The 25593-nt window shown below is 42.2% G+C and overlaps 1 protein-coding gene across 1 annotated transcript in view; it reads left to right on the forward strand.

Moving 5' to 3' along the window:
* The first annotated feature begins 2580 nt into the window (after window positions 1-2580).
* Window positions 2581-25593, forward strand: part of LOC116515251 (sialic acid-binding Ig-like lectin 13) — a 28132-nt gene continuing 5119 nt past the window's right edge. Inside the window, exons 1-7 of the mRNA XM_032227174.1 lie at window positions 2581-2645; window positions 13491-13629; window positions 13763-14107; window positions 16535-16825; window positions 17823-17873; window positions 19259-19507; window positions 22442-22535. Of these exons, the coding sequence (XP_032083065.1) occupies window positions 13569-13629; window positions 13763-14107; window positions 16535-16825; window positions 17823-17873; window positions 19259-19507; window positions 22442-22535 (1091 nt within the window). The 5' untranslated portion in view covers window positions 2581-2645; window positions 13491-13568. The remainder of the gene's footprint in view (window positions 2646-13490; window positions 13630-13762; window positions 14108-16534; window positions 16826-17822; window positions 17874-19258; window positions 19508-22441; window positions 22536-25593) is intronic.

Below are 25593 nucleotides of genomic sequence, written 5' to 3' on the forward strand. Positions count from 1 at the left end.
TGATGAAGTGACAACCAACATCTGAAATGACCTAAGCTCCAGAGCTCACTGTAACAGCATTGCCAAAAAGGCATTAAGAGTTCTTAACCTAATTTTGTGAAGCTTCTTCTCCGCTAACATTGTACTGCCAACTAGGGCATACAAAACTTTTGCCAGACCAATTCTTGAATACAGCTCATCTGCCTGGAATCCACACTGTACTTCAGACATTAATACAATTGAGCGAGTCCAGAGGTATTTCACGAGAAGAGTCCTCCACTCCTCTGCTCACAATAAAATATCTTATGCCACCAGGCTTGAAATTTTGGGCTTGTACAACCTAGAACTACGCCAACTAAGGTCTGAACTAAGTGTAGTACACAAAATTGTCTGCTACAACGTCCTACCTGTCAATGACTACTTCAGCTTCAACCGCAATAATAAACTGGCAAACAATAGATACAAACTCAAGGTAAACCACTCCAAACTCGATTGCAGAAAATACGACTTCAGTAACATAGTGATCTGTTCTGACCCCCCTCCTCGTTCCACACCAACACACACCCCGAGCCAAAGATAAGTTACGGCATTTAATGAACAGACAGACAGGTCTTTGACAGCAAACCGGCACAGATAAGCCTTGGCAGCAATCCAGCCTACCAAGCTCACAATTCTATTCTCCAACATTAGTTCCTGCGTTGACTTCTGTAAGAGGAGCGTGTACACAAGCAGTCTTTTTATAGTCTGGAGAGGAGCCTAATAACCACCAGCTGAACACAATCACCTCCTGTACTTGCGCAACTGTTCCTGATGCCTATTAGCTCTTTGGTGCCGGGCATCCAGGAACAACTCACTGCTGACGTCAGGAACACACTCCCTTGTCTCCTCCCCACTGGTCCAAGGCTCAGGTGCCTACTGTCCCTGTCCTACTGTCCCCATTTATTCATACTCATTTCCTGTCCATGTTGATGTCCATGTTTAGACTGATACCTGCTATCTCGTACATGTTTGACTAAATAAATACATTTTGCATGATGGCAGCTGATTTGTGATGCTATGCAAGTCATCCTTGACTCACAAGAGTTCATTTAGTGACAGTTTGAACTTACAACGGCACTGAAAAAAGTGATTTATGACCATTTTTCACACATGTGACAGTTGCTGCATCCCCATGATCAGGTGATCAAAATTCAGACACTTGCAACCGATTCATATTTATGACGGTTGCAATGTCCCGGGATCCTGTAAATCCCCTTTTGGAAACTTCTGACAAGCAAAGTCAATGGGGAAGCCAGATTCACTTAACAACCGTGTTACTAACTTAACAGCTGCAGTGATTGACGTAACAACTGTGGCAAGAAAGGTAGTAAAATGGGGAAAAACTCACTTGGCAAATGTCTCACTCGGCAACGTAAATTTTGGGCTCAATTGTGGTGGTAAGTTGAGGATAACCTGTAAGAGATTCCCGTTCCTATAAAATCATGGGCTATTGATGAATTACTGTAGCTAACTAGACCAGGGGTGAAGTTAGACCGGATCGCACTGGCTTGGGCGAACTGGTAGGGATGATTTGAATTGCTTCCCTAAACCAGTAGAAATCATCCCTGGTTGGCCCTGCCCATGCTCGCCTGTTTGCCCACTCTGTCACCCGGTTGCCACTCACCTCTTCCGACTGTTACAATAAAATAGCAGAGTTGGAAGGGACCTTGGAGTCTTCTAGTCCAACCCCCTGCCTAGGCAGGAAACCCTAAACCGTTTCAGACAAATGGCTATCCAACATCTTCTTAAAGACTTCCAGTGTTTGGGCATTCACAACTTCTGGAGGCAACTTCTGTTCCACTGATGAATTGTTCTAACTGTCAGGAAATTCTCCCTTAGTTTTAGGTTGCTTCTCTCCTTGATTCGTTTCCACCCGTAGCTTCTGGTTCTACCCTCAGGTGCCTTGGAGAATGGCTTGACTCCCTCTTCTATGGGGCAACCCCTGAGATATTGGAACATTGCTATCATGTCTCCCCTAGTCCTTCTTTCTATTAAACTAGACCTTCCGGCTGCTCGACTCGCCCACCCAATCCCAACATTTTCCCCTCCATTCACAGTGGAGCTGCTGCAGCTGGTCCCTTTGAGATAGTCCCTGGGAGGGAGGGGGCTGGGTGGGACCATAAAGGGAGCAGCTGCTCCCCTGTGAATGGGGGGGGGGGAAGAAAAGTTCGGATTCTTTTTGCCACAGCAGCGCGGTTGGACTAGAAGTACTCCAAGGTCCCTTCCAACTCTGTTATTCTGTTCTGTTCTGTTCTGCTCCGCTCCGCTCCGCTCCGCTCCGCTCCGCTCCGCTCCACTCCATTCCATTCCATTCCATTCCATTCCATTCCATTCCATTCTATTCTATTCTATTCTATTCTGACCTGTGCTGAGGGTGTGTTTTTATTACCTACAAACACGGTTGCTCTCTTAAGCCACCCAATTGAGACCCATCCCTTTTTGAATTTGTTGAACAAGGATGTTGCAATTGACCGGTGAGAACTGTAACCACTTCTGCTTTCCACAAGGGAAGAGATTTCCGTCCAAAGGCCTTTCCCTGCCCTGTTCTGACAATACCACAGAATAAACCGCCGGAACACAGAAGCTCTCCGAAGTCCTGGAGAACAGCAGCTCTTCTGCACCAAGGGGTGAGAGACGACTTTTCTTTTCCCTCAGTGGGAGTTTTAAGACCCTCGTGGACTTCCAATGACTCTGACTGAGATCAAAAAAAGAGCTTTAAAGGGTCTAATTTGAGCTTTATTGGCATAATTTACTTTGCAGCTTAGCTGTCCGAGCACAGTAAGAGAATTGAATATGCCTTATTCTGAAATTTCTGGGTTAAGTGGTACAATTTTTCATTCTGCTGCGGTTGTTGTTCCTATTTTTTTTTGGGGGGGGGGGGTTGCCTTCTCAGTGAAGAAAATATTTTAAAAGGTGGTTTTCGACACCAGAAGCTTTCGTAGAGCTGGTCTAAGCATTGTGCGGGAATACAAAGTTTTAGAGACAGGGAAAAGCAACGAACGAAAGCTTTTTAATTTGTCTTTCTTCCGTTCTTACTCTGAAGGATTTTCTGCTTTGTCATCCAAAATAACTGGGCTGCCACTGAATATTAGGCATATTTCCTTGATGGATGTAGACAAGAAACAACAAGAATCATTTCTAGAGCAAGAAGTTAATAATCCAGGTAGAGCTGGCCGCAGATTCGGACAGTGAGAAGGTTGGGGAGGGACATGGGCCAGTCCTGGAGTCTGGGGAAGGCTCTGATGAGGGCTCTGTGTCAGAGGCAGAGAGGGGGACAGAGCCATATGCCATTTATCAGCTGCCTTCAGAGTCAGATATCAGTGAGGCAGACGAACAGCTGAAGCCTGTTCTCAGTGCGCGCATGCACAGAGTTGCCAGATGAAGGGAACAGCTAAGGAACAGGGATCGACTTGGGAGGATGGCCCCTCCCATAGGGAATAAAAGAGGAGCGGAAGGGGAGTGGAGTTTGCAGGAGACACTTAGTTCATTCCTGCATTCTTGCCAAGTATTGCGGCATCTGAAAGATATCGGCCTGGCCGCGCTCCAAGCCTCAGAAAGGTCGGTAATTGTGAACCATCTTGAAAGACTGTGGGAGGGGAAAGACTTTGCTGGAGAGGAATTCACTATAAATTAAATAAAATGGGTTTATCGGGACAAGGACTCGGTTTCGTGCTGCTGGGGAACCTGAGGTCAGAACACATACAGACATATACAGGTAGTCTTCAACTTAAAACAGTTCATTTAGTGATTGTTTGAAGTTACAGACGGCATTGAAAAAGTGACTTATGACCATTTCCCACACTTACAACTGTTGCAGCATCCCCATCATTACATGATCAAAATTCAGATGCTTGGCAACTGATTCTTACTTATGACCGTTGCAGTGTCCCGGGGTCATGTGATCTTTTTTTGCGACTTTCTGACAAGCAAAGTCAATGGGGAAGCCAGATTCACTTAAAAACCATCTCACTAACTTATTAGCTGCAGTGATTCACTTAACAACTGAGGGAAGAAAATGGGGCAAAACTCACTTAACAAATGTCTCACATAACAACAGAAATGTTGGGCTCAATACGTAGTACGTTGAGGATTACCTGTTGTTTACACCCACACCTGCTTTTACACAGGAATCATTTCAGAAAGGATAATTCAATCAAGTGAGCATCTCGAAGGGTCAAGAATCAATGGGCATTTTTTTGGGGGGAAATGCTGTTTCTTCTCCAGTTGAAACGAGGGTCTTTTCACACCTCTGAGGTCTGCTTTGAATCATTTATTTAAGAACTTCCTAAAGTGATAATTCCTGGGCTCCCTGCAGAAAGTAAAAGTGATAAAAATCCTGCCTAAAAATTTCCACTTTTGTTTCTGTTTTGACCAGGAAGGTCTGCCTGGTAATATTTCCCTGAATCTTTCAGAACTTTTTATTCTCTCATTGCTTACAAGTCCCAGATTTCTCAAATCTGGAAATTCTCAAATCTGGAAGTGGAAAACCTTTCTTTAGAAAAAAGAAGGCCTTCGTCCACTCTTTCCCACCAAATATATATATATATATACACCGTATATACTCGAGTATAGGCCGACCCGAATATAAGCCGAGGCACCTAATTTTACCACAAAAAACTGGAAAAGTTATTGACTCGAGTATAAGCCTAGGATGGGAAATGCAGCAGCTACCGGTAAATTTCAAAAATAAAAATAGATACCAATAATGTTTTTGAATATTTATTTCAAAGAAAAACAGTAAACTAGCGGTGTATTCAATGAAATACTTCACTCACCTCATGATGCTGATGTCCCGCTGTGATGATGATGTCCCGTGCAGCCGCGGGAGCGATGTCCCGCCTCCTATGACACACGGCACAGTGATTCCTATCATTGGATCACTGTACCAGAGGAGGTGGGACATCGCTATGTGGCTGCTTGCCATAACAAGGAGGAGGTGGGACATCGTTGCAGAGCGGCAGGAGGGGGAGGAAGGGGAATCGTAAGACAGCCCTGCATTACATTAGAACGTGAGGAGGGGGGATGGTGCGGTGCACGCTGCGCGGCAAACTGACACAGAGGGAGGGGAAACTCACAGGGGCACTGGGCCATTCACGAGTGTCACCCAGCGGCATGGCCCCGCCCCTTTTTCTCCTCCATTTCGGGCAAATTTTTCACTGACTCTAGTATAAGCCGAGGCGGCTTTTTTCAGCCCAAAAAGTGGGCTGAAAAACTAGGCTTATACTCGAGTATATACAGTATATATATATATATATATATATATATATATATATATATATATATATATATATATATATATATATATATATATATATATATATATATATATATATATATATATTGCTTAGCCTGAAATATATTTTAATCCGGAGCAGATCCCTAGGGGCTTTTTTAAATTTTTTTTAAAAAATCCTGTTTTATTTTCCATCCACAACCAACATGTACACTTACAAGATTGGTATATCTTAAATTATATATTTAGAAAGCTCATATATAATATAATGATAACATCTAACTAAGAAATTTGCAACGAAGAGGATGAGGCTATCACTTTAAAGAAATCTTCAAGCCACTTGCGAAATCTGGGCATATATACTGGAAATTCCTCCGGTAAGCAGACACACAATTTCTAACCTCTTAAGACACTTAAGTACCAGTGAGATTTCTCTTATAGTAAGTAAATTCAGAGTTCATGCCTCTACATTCATTGGCCTGGCATGTGCAGGGATGGGCTTCAAAAACTTCAGCAATGGGTTCCCTGCCCGGTTGCTGGGTGGGGCGTGGCCATGGTGGGCGTGGCCTAGTCGGCCTCCTGCACTACAGCAGGGGTGGTGCAGGGCGGGGAATTTTCACCTTCCCCAGGCTCCAGAGGCTTTCCTCCAGCCTCTAGGAGGCAAAAAACTGCTTTCCCCAGGCTCCGGGGGCCTTCCAGAGGCTGAAAACGGACCTATTTCTGGCCTTCCAGAACTTCTGGGAGGCCCGTTCCTCTCCCTCCCCCCCCCCATGCTCCAATCCTCCATGTGGGCCCTACACAGAGGTGGGTTCCTATCAGTTCGCACCTATTCGGTAGAACTGGTACGTCAAATCTACCGAACCGGTTAGAAGAGGTTCCACCAGTGGACCTGGAAAGCAGGCCACACCTACAGAAGAGGTTCCAAAATTTTTTGAAACCCACCACTGGCCCTACACTTACCTCGCATCCAAAACAGGCTGCGTGGAGACTCCTGGGAGGGGCAGGGTGGGAGGTGCCAGCCAGAGGTGGAATTTGGAGGTTCTCCAAACCAGCCATAATGTTAGCTATGGGATCTCCCAAACCTGGGCAAACCCATAGCAGCCCACACCTGGGCACGTGCCATTGATTTTTTAAAAAATCTGAATAGATATGTTGAGTATAGCACTATCAGAACCTTAGTATGTTGGTAGGGTTACTCTTAGATGTTGCCAAACCATAACTCCTTGGAGTACAAGTCAACCATGACCTGCTGTGAAAGATTCTCCATTGTATGGTCTATAGATTATATTTAGAATTACAACCCTAGAGAGATATGAAATATGGGAAGCCTAAGATTGGGATGCATTTGAAGTTTAAAGGAAGACTTTACATTCCAATTTTTTAAAAATTGGAATCATCATGATTTATGGGTCTTTGTTTATACTATAATAATGACTACCAGTGCTGGTGTCCTCCTCCTCCTCCTCTTCCTCCTCCTCCTTGAAACTGTATTCAGGAAGTTTGATGGTCATGACACCAGAACATCTGAGAGCAGCTTGCAACATGGTAATTAATGTTGGGAAATTCTACGTTTCTAGTTCTTTGAATAGAAGCAACTGAACGATACGGAAAACGTTCATACCATTTAGCATGTGGATTAGACAGAAGTGAAGCTGAAGGGTGGGCAATTCCAGGAGAATAAAGCATGCAGATCTTCCCTAAGTATACATTGACACTTAGGGATTCTGTGTTGCAAGATTGGTGAACCACAAATCCCAACTCCCCTAGAGGTAAAGAAATATAGGGAGAAGCATGCCTGCAATGAAGAGGCCCATAATTCCTTCAGCCATCACAAAAGAGCAGTTTTAAATAGACAAAACTAAGGAGAAAACTTCTAATCCAAATAACTGTTTTACTACTGATATAACAGACTAAATTAAGGTCTGCATCAGCGGTTGGTTCCTACCAGTACGGACCGGTTTGACCAAACCAGTAGTGGTTTGGCAGCTTGGGTTACTGGAACTGGCAACGACCCAGGCCTGCCACCACTGTTCCCTCTAAGCTGCGCGGGTGCGCGGCCACGCAGGGGGAAACAAAACACAGCGGTTTCCAACTGCCGTGCAGTAATCTTTAGCATGATGGACTTTAGTCTGCAGGTGGCTAGGAGGCTTCTGTCAGCTGGGCCAGGATACTATAGTGCCTGGACACCTCCAAAGGAGGGTGGGCTTTGGCCAACAAAAATGTGGCCGCCTAGGGTTACGATTAGGCTCCCTCCACCGGCGTGTGGCTGATTGTTCCCTCCTGGATCAAAGTTACTGAGGAAGGAAGCAGTGGCAGCAGCAACGGCAGCAGCCAATTCTCCGCGGGACGTACAGAGCATGCTTCCGTCGCGGTTTGTTGGCTAAGCTCCCATGGCTGATTGGGCTCCCCGCAGTTGGCTCTGCTTCCGAGATGCAGGTGTGTGGGAGGCGCTTGCCATGCAAGCAAGTGGAAACCCACGCCGGGTGTGCACATCTTGTCTGAATCCAGCCTCTGCGTGTGGAGCATTGGGGCTCGAGGTTTTTTTCGCAGGAAGGGGGAGTCGAGCTGGTGCTCCGCAGATTTTATTTGATTTTATTTCTTGAAAAGAAAAAGAAAATAAAGGCTTCTTGGTCCGCCTGGACCAGAAAATCAAAATCCGGAAAGTTAACCTTGTTTAGGAAAGTTTCCATGTGAAAGTTTTTCCCCTACTTTTCCTTGTTTGCTTTTTTGGCCTCTATTCCTTCTCTTCTCTCCTCTTTTCTTTCTTCCTTTTTTCTTCCTTTTTTCTTTCCTTCCTTCCTTCCTTCCTTCTTTCTTGCTTTCCTCTTTCTCTTTCTCTCTCTTTCTTTTTTCTGCCTCTTTTTCTTATCCTCCCTTCCTCCTCTCCCCTTTCTTTTTCTCTTTCTCTTTCTCTTCTTTCCTTTTTTGTGTCTCCCTCTCTCTCTGTCTCTCTCTCCCTTCCTTCCTCCCCTCCTTCCCCTCCCCTCTTTGTTTGTTTCTTTATGTGCCCCAATTGCTAATCTACATCAGTTGGTAATTTATTTATAACTTGCTAATATCACTGCAGACTATTGATAGTAAGGGGGAAAGTATAAAGCATATAAAGTAATTCATAGTATGGATAGAGGGAAGTTTTGATCCTTTTCCCATAGAGAGTCATCCATTGAACTTGAATACAAGTAGTCCTCAACACAACAGTTCACTTAATGACTAAAACTACATCAGCACTGAAAAAAGTGAATTACAGCTGTTCTTCACACTTATGATCATTGCCACATGTTCAAAATTTGGATCTTTGACAACTGCCTCATATTTATGAGGGTTGCAGGGTCCTGGGCTCACCTTTTGCAACCTTCTGCCATGCAAAGTCAGTAGGAAAGTCAGATTGACTTAACAACAAGGTTACTGATTTAACCTCAGTGATTCACGTAACTGTAGCAAGAAAGATTGTAAAATGGGGCAAAACTCACTTAACAAATGTCTCACTTAGCAATAGAAACTTTGGGCTCAATTATGGTCATAGATTGAGGACTACCTGTATAGGGAGATTTCTTTACTCAATGGATATTTACATGGTAGAATTGAGTTTCAGATAAAACTAATTTCGTTGTCTTGGGTGACATTTATGAAAAAAATTCAGGTGCTCCGGCATGAAAATGTGCTGCTCAAACACTATACTTTTCCGCTCACACTGAAAAAGAATTAGAGGGAACGTTGCCTGCCACGCCCCCCGAATCAGTTCCCCAGTTGGCGCTGTCAGCGGTACCATCTTGTTTTTCAGTTCTGTGCATGTGCAGAACAGTTTTAACTGCACTGTGCATGTGTGCACAGCGCACATAAAATGTGTGCGCCTGTAAAGTGTGCACACGAGCAAACCAGCAGTCATGACAGCCAGAACCCACCCCTGGTCCGTATAAATTAGGATTATGACCTCATGGGTCACCTGTTAGCTTCCTAATTTCCCTATGAGACTCCTCTAGCATGAAGCTTGTGATGTGAACCAACAAGGATCTCCTTACCTTTTTGTAAATGTGGTGGATGCGATCTCATCTGCTACCGTCAATCTTTTATCATTTTATCATTCCCAAATCATACATTTAGTTCTGTCTCCAGTTCCAAAGAAGTAAGAATGGGAGTCAAAATAAGTCTTTGTGTACTGCAGGTTTCTGCTGGGCTTGTTCTCTGAATCAAGTGACAAAAATTAGACACTGTGCAACAAATGTAGGCGCAAGACATCCAGGCAGCCACAATGCCTCACAATTCCATATTTTAGCAACGGTTCCAGTGGTGGGTTTCAAAAATTGTTCGAACCCACACTGTGGGTGTGGCCTCCTTTGTGGGAGTGGCTTGCCGCCCATGTGACCGGATGGGAGTGGCTTGCCACCCATGTGACCGGATATGAAGATGCCGACGACACTTGTCAGAACCACCTTAAATTACCTCACTCACAGCACTGGCATTCATAAGAATATGATGTCAACTTGTTTTTTAAAAGGCATCTTTGGTTTGCGTTAAAACAACTTCAACACACGCAATGTTCTGATTGCACCACAAACGCAGTAGTCATCCTTACCTTTCACAGAGGCACTGAGTTTTATAAATATGAGCATGATAGTGTAGAATAATCATATCCAAGGACCAGTGGTGGGTTTCTAAAAATTTTTGGAACCTCTTCTGTAGGTGTGGCCTGCTTTCCGGGTCCACTGGTGGAACCTCTTCTAACCAGTTCAGTAGATTTGATGAACCGTTTCTACCGAATAGGTGTGAACTTGTAGGAACCCACCTCTGAACAGTTCCTATCACATAAAGGGGGCAAGAGGGACAGAAGAATGGAACTGTCTCAGATCTATCTTAAAGTGGTGGGATTTGGGAGCAAAGGTCTAATATTGGACAGTCGGTGTTCAGAAATCTATTCTGTCCAGTTGACTATTTCTTCTTTCTTTCACCCACCTTGTGAGCAGTCTGTCTCAAATGACTATGGAAGTCCCCTTGAAGTCACATTCCTCTCCTCTTGTGGCGAGCACACGTTTTGGTTGCATAAAAATAGAATCTGCAGTCTGGATAGTAAAAGCAGAGTAAGGTTTTACATATGATATTAGTTCCACTTCTCCAAAAGTCCTTATGCAAGAAGACTGTTTAATTTGGCACCCTTAAATCAACCCCTGTATTGGCAGAAGGAATTGGTTGAAGGTGGGAAGGTGGCCCAGATAAAAACATTGGTGTGATTATCATGCCAAGAAATAAACTCCTGATCCAATTCCCAAACTTTGTAGAAAAATACTTGGATGCTTACAAAATATCTGACAATACTAAAACAAGATCACCTGATCTCTAGGAACCTTCAGCCTCCTTATGGTGGCATTTTGGTGGCCATTCCAGATATTAAGAGCTATTCCTGTTCAAGAATATTCTACCATCCAAGAATGATCCAGAATGTCTCTGTGCATTGTAGTTGATATCTGTTCTGATTTATTTTGTTTGAAAAAAAAAATACATGAACAAAAACTCCAAAGATTTTTAGCCTAATCTGTGCTCAAGCCGACTGGCTTAAATGTCATATTCTTCCAACCTCTAGGAAAACTACCAATAATCCTTGACATGATTGGGACCAGATTTTCTTTTGCTAAGTACAGCTGTTGCAGTGGTGGGTTTCAAAATTTTTTAGAACCTCTTCTGTAGGTGTGGCCTGCTTTGTGGGAATGGCTGCTAGCCATGTGACTGGGTGGCAGTGGCTTGCCAGCCATGTGACTGGGTGGGCGTGACCAACTTGTAAAATGTGGTGAAACTCACTTAACAATGCTCTTACTTAGCAACCAAAATGTTGGCTCAGGAACTCTGGCATTGAAGTGTGCAAAAGACCGAGTGGCTGTTGTGTTTCCCTCCCAAAGATTCGACCAATATTCCATCACTCAGGCTGGGGGGTCAAATTCTATACCCCTCAGAGAGGGTTCGCAACTTAGGAGTCCTCCTGGATCCACAGCTAGCGTTTGACCACCATTTAATGGCTGTGACCAGGGGGGCATTCGCCCAGGTTCGCCTGGTGCGCCAGTTGCGACCCTACCTGAATCGGGAGGCTCTCACAACAGTCACCCGGGCCCTTGTGACCTCTAGGCTGGAATACTGCAATGTGCTCTACATGGGGCTGCCCTTGAAGAGCATCCGGCGACTTCAGCTAGTACAGAACGCGGCCGCGCGAGTGATTGTGGGTGCACCTTGGTTCACCCGCATAACACCTATCCTCCGCGAGCTGCGCTGGCTACCTGTTGATCTCCGGATGCGCTTCAAGGTGCTATTAGTCACCCATAAAGCCCTACATGGCAGTGGATCTGGATACTTGAGAGACCGCCTTCTGCCAATTACATCCCTACGACCAATAAGATCACATAGATTAGGCCTCCTCCGCATTCCATCGGCCAGCCAGTGTCGGCTGGCAACTACAAGGAGGAGGGCCTTCTCAGTAGTAGCCCCGACCCTTTGGAACGAGCTCCCCGTAGAGATTCGCACCCTCTCCACCGTCCAGGCCTTCCGCATAGCCCTTAAGAACTGGCTCGCCCGTCAGGCCTGGGGACAAGGATAGTTACCCCTCCCGAATGATGAATGTATGTTGTTGACTATTTTATTATATGTCTCTATCTTAACGTCTGTATTCCCCCTCCCCGATTTTATGTGAGCCGCCCTGAGTCCCCTCAGGGAAAAGGGCGGCCTACAAATATTAATAAAATCTATAAAAAAAAATCTATAAAGTCTTAAAGCTGTCAAGTTACAAGACCCTTGCACCCCTAACCCTTTAGAAAAAAGACCCCAGGGGTGTTCAAACTTGACAGCTTTAAGACTTGTGGACTTCAACTCCCAGAATTCCTCCTCTCGCTCTTTATCTTGATGATGTGCGGATGGGCAGGGGAGGGGGGGAACGAGCTGAAACCGGTTCTAAATGGCACTGTAGATTTGTGGAACCTCTTCTATAGAAGAGTTTAGAACTGGCAGGAACCCACTTCAGAGCTGTTGTTAACTGAGCTGTGTTTGATTTAGTAACCATTTTCCTATGAATCATTGCAGTTGTTAAGTGAACCAGGCAGTCATGAAATGCACTGGCTTCCCCCATTGACTTTGTTTGTTTAGAAGCCAGCTGGGAAAGTTGCCCATGAGGATCACATAACCCTGGGGCACTGTAACCATCATAAATACAAGCCTGACTGTTGACAGCAATAGCACTTAGACTTATATGCTGTTTCACAGTGCTTTACAGCCTTCTCTAAGCAGTTTACAGAGTTAGCATAATTGTCCCCAACAAATCCGGGTCCTCATTTTGCCGACCTCAGAAAAATGGAAGGCTGAGTCAATCTTGAGCTGGTCAGGATCGAACTGCTGGCAGTGGAATTTGCCTGCAATACTGCATTCTAACCGCTGTACCACCATGCAGTGACAGTAGGGATAGCAATAGCAATAGCAGACTTATATACCGCTTCATAGGGCTTTCAGCCCTCTCTAAGCGGTTTACAGAGTCAGCATATCGCCCTCACAGTCTGGGTCCTCATTTCACCCACCTCGGAAGGATGGAAGGCTGAGTCAACCTTGAGCCAGTGAGATTAGAACCGCTGAACTGCAGATAACAGTCAGCTGAAGTGGCCTGCAGTACGGCACCCTAACCACTGCGCCACCTCGGCTCTCGGATACTGCAACAGTCATAAGCGCAAGGGTTGTAAATCACTTTTTTATATTGCCATTGTAGCTTTGAACGGTCACGAACAAAAGTTGTAAGTTGAAGACTACCGATATTTGTCTGAGTAGAGATGAAACACTTAGAATAGAGTTGGAAGGGACCTTGGAGGTCTTCTAGTCCAACCCCCTGCCTAGACAGGAAGCCCTACACCACTTCAGACAAATGGTTATCCAATCTCTTCTTAAAAACTTCCAGTGTTGGAGAATTCACAACTTCTGGAGGCTCGTCGTACCACTGATTAATTGTTCTAACTGTCAGGAAATTCCTCCTTTGTTCTAAGTTGCTTCTCTCCTTGATTAGTTTCCACCCATTGCTTTTAGTCCTGCCATCAGGAGCACTGGAGAATAGCTTGAGTCCCTCTTCTTTTGTTAACAAGTTGTTACAACTAGTTGCAACTAGATTGTCACTAGTTGTTACAAGCAAGGATAGATTTTGTTTTTGAGTATCCATCATCTGAGACCAACCTGGCTTCAATATTCTCCCAAGGAAAAAACTCATTCTCACAGTTTCTGTACCTAGGTTTGGCTCCTTGGGCTTCTAAGGGTCCTACCGCTGACTGCAACCTTCCCAAGAGGCTGGAGTTTCAGGGATGAGAACATGGCTTGTCCCCTTGAGGCCTTCTTCCTTGGGCTAATCTCAACACAGTTGCTTTGGAAAGGTAAGAGCTGATGGAAGGGGAGAGGCCGACTCTTTGAGCGCAGCCTTGAATTACTTCTCCTCTCCTATGGTGGAAGTGGGACAGGGGGTCCGTTAACTGGGTAGCTGAGCTTCTTGTTTTCCATTCTTTGCAGGTGTGATGCCTGCAGAAGGGTATAGCGTTAATATTTCTGTATCCCGTGTGTTGGTAGAGGAAGGGCTCTGTGCCACGGTTCCCTGCACTTTCACTTATAACGAAGGTGATGCCGACCTGAAGGAAACATTGAGGGGATGTTGGAAGAAAGAAACAAAAAAAACAGATTGTCCAAAAGATGACAGTCATACCTTCCAAATCATTGGGAATCTAACAGCAGGAAACTGTTCTCTCCTCATCTGGAACCCCCAAAAAGATGACATGGGGTCATACTATTTCAGAATGCAAAAAAACCCTAGGGCACATTATAGCTTTCACAAAGGTACCATATCCCTGGAGGTGACAGGTAAGTACCTGGAAAAATGTTCGTTGGAAGCTCCAGTTTTCACCAGCCATTGTAAAATGTTATTACTAACACCCCCCTCCCTCTGTTATTTTTTGTTGTTGTCGTTCTGGTTTTAGTTCTGTTTTGATAATGCTTTTAAAATAGTTATATGATGGGATGAAGTAATAATTCTTTTATATGGTGATTGAATTCTTGGATTGCTGTATGCTGTCCAGAGTTACTATCTGGCCATCTAAATTTGATTAATACACAAATAAATAGGGTTGGGTTGACGCTGCAGATAACAACGGTGGCATGCAGGAGTAAAGCCACTGCCAGATGCAAGCCCCTCCCTTTGTCTTTCTTCCTCCCTCTTTCACTCATAGACATCAACCCAGAGATAAGGTTTCAAGCAATATTTTATTTTATTAATTATTTTATTATTTTATTTTATTTATATTTTATATATTTTATTATTTTATATTTTATTATTTATTATTTATTATTTATTGTTTTATTGTTTATTGTTTTTATTGTTTTATTGTTTTATTGTTTTATTGTTTATTGTTTTATTGTTTTATTGTTTTATTGTTTCTTATTGTGTTTTATTGTTTTATTGTTTTATTGTTTTATTGTTTTATTGTTGTGTTATTGTTTTATTGTTTTATTGTTTTATTGTTTTATTGTTTTATTGTTTTATTGTTTTATTGTTTTATTGTTTTATTGTTTTATTGTTTATTGTTTTATTGTTTTATTGTTTTATGTTTTTATTGTTTATTGTTTTATTGTTTTATTGTTTATTGTTTTATTGTTTTATTGTTTTATTGTTTATTGTTTTATTGTTTTATTGTTTTATTGTTTTATGTTTTATTGTTTTATTGTTTTATTGTTTTATTGTTTTATTGTTTTATTGTTTTTATTGTTTATTATTTCATTATTATTATTTATTATTTTATTATTTTATTATTTTATTATTTTATTATTTTATTATTTTATTATTTTATTATTTTATTATTTTATTATTTTATTATTTTATTATTTTATTATTTTATTATTTTATTATTTTATTATTTTATTATTTTATTATTATTAATTTTATTTTTTATTTTTTATTTTATTGTTTTATTTTATTTATTTTTTATTTATTTTATTATTATTATTTTTTTATTATTATTATTTTGTTTTTTTATTTTTGAACAAGCACAAAAGGACCAAACAAAAAACAAAAAACCAAAAACATTAAAACCGTCTTCCATTACAAATTATAGAAAGTGTTTCTTGGTTACAAAATTTCTATGCATCCCTCCCATAGTCATCACTTACAGTTCATATCAAATCGCATATTTTTAAATTAAATATATTTATATATATTACTATTATTGCACCTCAACCTTCATTTGACTATGATTGCTTTTATATCCTTTTACATGACATATTCTACATTTTAAGAATATTTATGCTAGTGGGATATGTAACCCAGAGATGGGATTCAGCCGGTTCTGACAGGTTCTGCCCCTGCCTCCCTGCCTCCCAGCCTCCCAGCTGATCTTCTTTTGTTGCCCTGATCAGGAGAACAGAGCTGGAAAGCAGGTTAGAAGGGTGGGGAGGGAATGGAGATTTTGCAGTATCTTTCCCCTGCCCACCCACAAAGCCACGTCCACGGAACAGGTAGTAAAAAAAAAAAAATTGAATTCCACCACTGGTGTAAACACATTTTATGTAATTTATACTGTGTATAAATTTGCCATGTATGAAAAGCCAATTGTGGATTTTCTAATAAACCATGGTCAAAAGCAATTGTGTCTTGGCCTGATGGTAGAAATTGTCAAAAGAGGAGAAGAAGCGCTTTTAATTACTTTTGATTAACAGTCCTGCGGTGAAGGTCCTCCTGAGGGAAGAGTTGTTTTGTGATGTGTTTCCTGCCCTCGTTTTGCATTTCCTCGGCTGCTGGATCTGTAACTTTGCCCTTATAGTTGGACACAACAAAGTTCTCAAAGTTGGAAGAGGCCTTCATAGGTGTGATAGATTCATGAGATGCTGACAAACATGGATTTGTGCATGTCCCAAACATGCTTTTTTTTTTTTTTTAAAGAAAAGGCAACTGGACCTGGGTTTTTTTCTTTGAAAATGTTTCTCTTCTCATCCGAGAAGCATCTTCAGATGCCTGAGAAGATGCTGGAAGTAGAGACCCCAGTCCAGTTGCCTTTTCAAAATAAAAAACCACTTTCGATACACCTATGGCCTGGATCACTGAGAACCTTCATAAAAGTTTGAAATATAGAAGTTCTGTGTTGCATAAACTCTTGTACTTCAAGAGAGGATAACAATCTCAATGGGTCCATCTCACCCGAGACTCATTTGGGAAGGTGCCTGATGATCAAGATCAGTGGATGGGTAAGAACGTAGTCCTGGAATAACTTTCTTCTGATTCCTCTCTTCTCTTCTTAGAAACTCAGTCTCCAAAAATAACAATGGATACCATGAAAGCAGGAATGCCTACAAATATCACCTGTGCAACCTTAGGAGGCTGTAGTCGGATGCCTCCAAATATCACCTGGGTTGGCTTTCCCAAGCCCATCAAACCTCATGTGCACTTGAATGAGACCCAGGTTTACACCTCAGTGGTGGATTTCTCACCTTCTCCTGAAGACCACAAGCGGAAGATCACCTGCATGGTCAATTACATAAATGAGACTAAACCTGTTCCCAGGCAGGATACTGTCCAACTAAAAGTCATGTGTGAGTGATCTTTTCTAAGTCTGCAGGGGTTCAAGCCCTGAATCCCAAGGCAGTTTCAATTCACTTCTGGTTTGAAGAATGGAGCTTAGTCATTGGTCCTTTGAATCAGAGAGCAAAGCGGCACAGTTTGCCGAGGTGGCGCAGTGGTTAAATGCAGCACTGCAGGCTACTTCAGCTGACTGCAGTTCTGCAGTTCGGCTGTTCAAATCTCACCGGCTCAGGGTTGACTCAGCCTTCCATCCTTCCGAGGTGGGTAAAATGAGGACCCAGATTGTTGTTGGGGGCAATATGCTGACTCTGTAAACCGCTTAGAGAGGGCTGAAAGCCCTATGAAGCGGTATATAAGTCTAACTGCTATTGCTATTGCTATTGTTCTCTCTTTCACTCAGCTTGGTTCCCTTTGACAGGTGGTTTTCTTCACTAGCTTGTGGGGAGACGGGGACAATCAGAGACTCTCTAGGGTGGGGTTTCCCAGCCTTCTCAACTTTAAGACGTGCGGACTTCAATTCCCAGAATTCCGCAGTCAACATGCCTTCACATGCCTTAAAATTGCTAAGGTTGAGAAACACCCATGTGGACATTATCCATGGTGGCGCAGTGGTTAGAGTGCAGTGCTGCAGGCTACTTCTGCTGACTGCCGGCTGCCTACAATTTGGCAGTTCGAATCTCACCAGGCTCAAGGTTGGCTCAGCTTCCATCCTTCCAAGATGGGTAAAATGAGGACCCAGATTGTCAGGGGCAATATGCTGACTCTGTAAACCGCTTAGAGAGGGCTGTAAAAGCACTGTGAAGCGATAAATAAGTCGAAGTGCTATAGCTATCCTGTCAAAATGGCGGCCAATTCTTAGCATCCTATAACTACAAAAGGGGGAGTGTGGAAGAGAAGAGGTTGGGACACCAGCTCCAAGAAATCAACATAAGTAATTTGGGATCTGATTGCCTCCACATCTCTATTGGAAAGGATTTCTGAATTGACGGATTTGTTTTTCTCTTACAGTCAAACCGCAGATGAAATGGTGCAAGGGTTTTCATTTTCGCTCCAATATAAGTAAGTTGCGTGATTCTCCCAGCAGCCTTCTTCTGCTCAGGCAGGAGGTAGAAGAGAATACTGGAGAGAATATCTTTGCTGACCACCTGGCACATATTTTTGATGATTATAGTGCCCCAGGGTCAGGGGATCCTCATTTGCAATGATAAGATGATTGACTTAATAACTGCAGTGATTTGTCATTTTTAAAAAGGGCACAAAATCAGGTGTGATTCATTTAAAAATCATGTAGCTTAACAATGCAAATTCTGGTGCCAATTGTCCTAACCTGGTATTGTTCAGAATTGCCATAAAAGTAAGAAGGGATTTAAACTGTTGCCCATTTCAAATAACTGAAATGTTTTTGCATTGTTTTGTGTGTGTGTGTGTGTGAGTGTGTGCGTATTTGTGTGTGTGTGTGTGTGTTCGTAGATTTTCATGTGTGGTCTTGTTGTATTCGGGTCTTTTCCCATGTAAGATTACACGGGTAATCTTCCACAGAAAAAGCCCCCACCCACCTACCTACCTACCTACCTACCTACCTACCCACCCACCCACCCACCTATCTCTATCTCTATCTCTATCTCTATCTCTATCTCTATCTCTATCTCTATCTCTATCTCTATCTCTATCTCTATCTCTATCTCTATCTCTATCTCTATCTCTATCTCTATCTCTATCTCTATCTCCATCTCCATCTCCATCTCCATCTCCATCTCCATCTCCATCTCCATCTCTATCCCTACCTACCTACCTACCTACCTACCTACCTACCTTCTATCTATCTATCTATCTATCTATCTATCTATCTATCTATCTATCCATCCATCCATCCATCCATCCATCCATCCATCCATCTATCTCTATCCCTACCTACTATCCATCTATCCATCTATCCATCTATCCATCTATCCATCTATCCATCTATCCATCTATCCATCTATCCATCTATCCATCTATCCATCTATCCATCTATCCATCTATCCATCTATCCATCTATCCATCTATCCATCTATCCATCTATCCATCTATCCATCTATCCATCTATCCATCATCTATCCATCTATCCACCCACCCACAATAACTCAAGATGGTGGACATAGATAATATTCCTTCTTCCTCCAATTTTCCCCACAACAACAATAACCTTGTGAGGTGAGTTGGGCTGTGAAAGAGGGACTGGCCCCAAATCTTACTTTTCCTACTCTAATTATTTGGTAGTTCAGAACTCATGTTTAGGAGGAAGTCATGAACAAATGTCATGACATGGCATCAGTTTCTCCTCCAAATTGCAAACCAAGACACTTCTACCTATTGTTGAAATCGATGCCTGTTGGTAAAACCCTCCGAGTAAATGTTGAGATTTCTAGGCCTTGTCTTCTCAGTGTCTCTCTCGGATCTTGCAGGTCAGCAGAACTTCACGAACTTTTCTCAGCTCAACGTACAAAAAGGGGATTCCATCGAGGTACGCTGCAAGGTAATAGGCTATCCTTCGCCCAACATGACTTGGGTTAAGGGAAGCAAAGACTTCCAGCAACAACCCCCGAATGTCCTGAAGCTTTATGATCTTAAGGTGGAGGATTCTGGGACGTACACATTTCAGGCAACCAATAAACTAGGCGTTCATAAAACATCGTTTGAACTCTCCGTAAAAGGTATGTGAGGCAATTTTGAATTTTTTTAATTTAATTTGTCAAACATGTACAAGGTAGCAGGTATACTGTAAGTATAAACATGGCCATGAACAAGGGAAATGAGGACAAATAAATGGGGACAGTAGGACAGGGACGGAAGGCACGCTGGTGCACTTATGCACGCCCCTCTTAGGAATGGGGTGAGGTCCATGGTAGACAGTTGAAGGTTGAGGCTGTTTGAGGATGTAACAATGGAGTCAGGTAGGGATGTTGACCACTCTGTTGCTGAAGTCATATTTTCTGCAATCGAATTTGGAGCGGTTTACCTTGAGTTTGTATCAGGGGTGGGTTTCAACCGGTTCGCGGCGGTCCCCGTGAACCGGTTGGTCAGCGAACCCGGAAGTAAGTAACTTCCGGGAACGGCGAAGGGCCCCCCCACCCGCCCGTGTTCCTTACCCGGTTTTGATGAGTTCTGCGCTTCCACGCATGCGCAGGATGCATACAGCGCCTGCGTGATCCTCCAGGAGCAGCTGGAGCATTGCACAGACGTTAGTACGCATGCGTGCGCTGCACGCGTGCACGAGGACGCTGCCGGCCCCCTTCCAACCAAACCAGTTGGAACGGGGCGAGAAACCCACCCCTGGTTTGTATCAGGGGTGGGTTCCTGCCAGTTCTCACCTCTTCTATAGAAGAGGTTCCACAAATCTACAGTGCCATTTAGAACTGGTTCCAGCTCCCTCCCCCCGCCCGTCCGTACATCATCAAGATGAAGAGCGAGAGGAGGAATTCTGGGAGTTGAAGTCCACAAGTCTTAAATCTGTCAAGTTTGAAATCTGTCAAGTTTTTTTTCTAAAGGGTTAGGGGTGCAAGGGTCTTGTAACTTGACAGCTTTAAAACTTGCGTGCTTCAAATGCCAGAGTTTCTGAGCCAACATTTTGGTTGCTAAGCAAGAGCGTTGTTAAGTGAGTTCCACCACATTTTACAAGTTGGCCATGCCCACCCAGTCACATGGCCGGCAAGCCACTCCCACCTGGTCACATGACCAGCAAGCCACTCCCACAAAGCAGGCCACACCTAGGGAAGAAGTTCTAAGAAAATTTGAAACCCACCACTGTTTGTATCTATTGTGCCTGAAGCTGAAGTAGTTGTTGACATGTAGGATGTTGTAGCAGACAATTTTGTGTACTATGCTTAGGTCACATCGCAGGTGGCATAGTTCCATGTTGCCCAAGCCCAAAATTTTGAGCCTGGTGGCATAAGGGATTCTATTGTGAGCAGAGGAATGGAGAACTCTTCTCGTGAAATACCTCTGGATCTGTTCAATTGTATTAATGTCCAATACACAGTGTGGATTCCAGGCAGACGAGCTGTATTTGAGAAGTGGCCTGGGAAAGGTTTTGTCTGCCAAATCTTTGGCATACAAAATTTACTCAGAGGGATGAAAAACCTGGAATTAGGGGTAGTCCTAGAATGAACCCTTATGCAGTGCATTCAGAAAGTATTCAGACTCCCTTCGCTTTACATGATTTGCATTTTGCAAGGAAGAATAGCAGAAAATTCCCCCAATCCAGGTGTGCAAAGCGTCACACCCCAAAAGACTCCACGATATAATTGCTGCCAAAGGTGCTTCAGCAAACTATTGAGAGAAGGGCCTGAATCAGAGGTGGGTTCCTACCAGTTCGCACCTATTCGGTAGAACCGCTTCGTCAAATCTATCGAACCGGTTAGAAGAGATTTCACCAGTGGACCTGGAAAGCAGGCCACACCTACAGAAGAGGTTCCAAACTTTTTTGAAACCCACCACTGGTCCTTGGATATGATTATTCTACACTATCATGCTCCTATTTATAAAACTCAGTGCCTCTGTGAAAGGTAGGGATGACTACTGCGTTTGTGGTGCAATCAGAACATTGCGTGTGTTGAAGTTGTTTTAACGCAAACCAAAGATGCCTTTTAAAAAACAAGTTTACATCCTATTCTTATGCATGCCAGGGCTGTGTGTGAGGTAATTTAAGGTGGTTCTGACAAGTGTCGTCGGCATCTTCATATCCAGTCACCTGAGTGGCAAGCCGCTCCCATCCGGTCACATGGGCGGCAAGCCACTCCCACAAAGGTGGCCACACCCACAGAGTAGGTTCGAACATTTTTTGAAACCCACCACTGGCCTGAATACTTATGCCAAGGTGATATTTCAGGGTTTGCCCCTCCTTTTAAAAATGAAATTAACAGACCGTTCGAAAATTCTGTTTTTGCTTTGTCTTTATGCAGTACTAAATGTAGATGAATGAGGTGGGTGGGGGAAATGAATTTCAACAACTGTAGCATCAGGCTGGAGCATAACAAAATTGACAAAAGTGAAGGGGGTCTGAATACTTTCTGAATGCAAGGTAGCAGAGAGGGGGTGGCATTTTGGGAATTCTGGAGCAGGGTTATTTTTCTTTCATTTATTTTATACATTTATAGCATGCCTTTATTGTTTTTATAAGCAACTCAAGGTGGCAAACATATCTAATGTTCTTTCTTCATCCTATTTTCTCCACAACAACAACAACGACCCTGTGAGGAGGGTTGGGCTAAGAGGGAGTGAATGACCCAAGGCCTCCCAGTTGGCTTTCATACCTAAGTGTGGACTAGAACTCTCTATCTCCTGTTGATTGACTCCAAATCACCCAGCTGGTTTTCATACCTAGGTGGGGACTAGAACTCACTATCTCTTGGTGATTGGCTCAAAGTCAATTGCCTTTCATGCTGATGACAGGATTAGAACTCATCACCTCCTGTTGACCATCCCAAGCTTAGCTAGGTGGTTTTCATGGTTAAGGACGTTTCTAGAACTCCTCGTTTCTAGATCGATGCTTTAATCACTAGAGCACACTGTCTCTGTATTTAAATCCAAACTGGATTAGAAAAACAATGAACTCTTGAACTCTTGTCTATTCTTCTATCTGTCCAAAGAGCAAAATACAACCCTGATTTTCATTGTGACTGGTGTCCTCATCGTGCTCGGTCTCGTTGTGCTAATCCCTGGAATCATCCTTGCTTCTAAAAGGTAGGTAATTGTAGGAATTTGTTTCTGGACTGAGTGATGAACAATGAGGTTGAAAATATATTTTGGAAGATAATGTCCTCTTCTGAATTTCAGGATATTCTTGCACGCTTACCGTCTTTTTTGTAAAAAGAATAAAGGTGGGATATAAATGAGTAAATAAATAAAAAAAAACCTATAAGCTATGGTTGCTCCTAAGCATTTGTGAATAGTTATTGTGTTTACACTGTTTATTGGTGAGTTTCATTTCAAGTTTACTATTGATTTGGAGGTTTTAAACTGAACGGATTCAGACATGACAGGGGAACATAGAAACTTTGTAAAATTGATTCAATAGATAGATAAACATGCAGACAGACAGATAGATAGATATAGGTGATAGACAGAGTTAGAAATGATAGAATGATAGGTAGGTAGGTAGGTAGGTAGGTAGGTAGGTAGGTAGGTAGATAGATAGATAGATAGATAGATAGATAGATAGATAGATAGATAGATAGATAGATAGATAGATAGATAGATAGATAGATAGATAGATGTGATAGACAGAGGGATGGACAGATAGATAGATAGATGATAGATAGATAGATAGATAGATAGATAGATAGATAGATAGATAGATAGATGGATGGATGGATGGATGGATGGATGGATGGATGGATGGATGGATGGATGGATAAGATGGATAAGATAGATAGATAGATAGATAGATAGATAGATAGATAGATAGATGTGATAGACAGAGGGATGGACAGATAGATAGATAGATAGATGATAGATAGATAGATAGATAGATAGATAGATAGATAGATAGATAGGTAGGTAGGTAGGTAGGTAGGTAGGTAGGTAGGTAGGTAGGTAGGTAGATAGATAGATAGATAGGTAGATAGGTAGATAGGTAGATAGGTAGATAGGTAGATAGATGTGATAGACAGGTAGAGATAGATAGATGGATGGATGGATGGATGGATGGATAGAGATAGATAGATAAATAGATAGATAGATGGATAGCTAGATGGATGGATGGATGGATGGATGGATGGATAGATAGATGTGATAGACAGAGGGATATATAGATAGATAGATAGATAGATAGATAGATAGATAGATAGATAGATAGATAGATAGATAGAGATAGATAGATAGATAGATAGATAGATAGATAGATAGATAGATGTGATAGACAGAGGTAGAGATAGATAGATAGATAGATAGATAGATGATAGATAGATAGATAGATAGATAGATAGATAGATAGATAGATAGATAGATACAGACAGAGACAGATAGATTAGATAGATAGATAGATAGATAGATAGATAGATAGATAGATAGATAGATAGATAGATAGATAGGTGGGTGGGTGGGTGGGTGGGTGGGTGGGTAGGTAGGTGGGTGGGTGGGTGGGTGGGTGGGTGGGTGGATGGATAGATAGATAGATGTGATAGACAGGTAGAGATAGATAGATAGGTAGATGATAGATAGATAGATAGATAGATAGATAGATAGATAGATAGATAGATAGATAGATATGGATGGATGGATGGATGGATGGATGGATGGATAAGCAGTCCTTAGTGCTCTCTGAACTTGCTTGTTTTCTTGCAGACATTTCTTTACCCTAATTAGATAACATAATCAATGTTGGATGGATGGATGGACAGAGAGTCAGACAGAGAGACAAGACACACACACACACACACACACACGGAGGGAGGGATGCGCAGGTAGGCAGGCAGGCAGAAAGACAGACAGACAGACAGACTGACTGACTGACTGACTGACTCTTTGTTTTTCAGCTCCCTTAGGAAAATTTCTGCTTTTACAGAAACATTTGCAAATTGGCATACATTATTTACCGGAACTTTCCAGACACTTTTTTCCTCCAAATGAATGGGTTCATCTAGTTCATTTAGCATCAGTGCTTTGATCAGAGGCATCCAGATATTGGTAGCACGAAACTCAACAGCTGGGAGCCTCGGTTTGAGACCTCCTGCCAACTTTTATAGCCTCAGCAATCTTGTGTGATATTATTACTCTATGCATTGGTAATTCCTTCGCCATCGCCCTATGCCATTAAAATAAGAACTGACTATAAAGATTAACTCCCTCTCTCCTTCTCTCTCTCTCTCAAAAGTTGACTTACAAGACATATATAAATGTCTTATTATGTTTTAGAAGCATCTTAAATTTTTTATTTTGTTCCTATGAGTTTATGTACCATTGTCAGTGTTTTATTGCCGCTAATATATTTCTTTCTCTGGTTGTTCTTCTTTCATTCAGACACCAAGAAATCTAGTTCCCCACATACTTAGTTGATTATTATCTGGAGTATTACTGAATAATCTCTGTTCATAAAGCACACAACCTTTCTTTTCTGACAATAACAAATTATTTAATTTTCTCCGGCAAAGTTGCTTTTATTTATAACTGAACACATTAAATATGCTATGTTCGGATCAAATTATACTAAGGAACTTTCAAAGGGGAGAGAAGGCCTAGCAAAACTCTTCTCCCAGCCTGAGTTTTCACACAAGACACTAAACCTTAATTTGGATCCCTTGGTTTGGTATTAACTTATTTATTTATCCAATTTATATGCTCACCCATCTCAGGAAAAGTGACTGTGGGTGCTTTGCCATTTTTTCCCATCTACTTTCTTCTTCTTTTTCTATTAATTCTCAGAATTTGCTTGGCACACACCTAAAGTGGTATGCAGTGAATACCATCACTCTTTTCAACTCAATTTTAATCCCTTTTGAATTCCTGACTGGGATGGAAATTCTGTCTCCTTATCCTTTAGCCTACTTTTTCTTATTTTTATTTTTTTTTATAACCATGTAATACATTAATGTTGTTGTTTCCATTCTTGCCATTGAGTTTTTCATGTCTATTATTAAAAAAATGAGTAGGAGACTGGAAGCTAAAACATATGAAGAACAGTTGCAGGAATTGGGTATGTCTAGTTTAATGAAAAACCATAAGAAAGACTGAGCACGAATAAAACTTTATAAAAAGAAAGAAAGAAAGAAAGAAAGAAAGAAAGAAAGAAAGAAAGACTGGG

The sequence above is a fragment of the Thamnophis elegans genome, chromosome 12 (assembly GCF_009769535.1).
Source record: "Thamnophis elegans isolate rThaEle1 chromosome 12, rThaEle1.pri, whole genome shotgun sequence".
NCBI classification, from domain to species: Eukaryota; Metazoa; Chordata; class Lepidosauria; order Squamata; family Colubridae; genus Thamnophis; species Thamnophis elegans.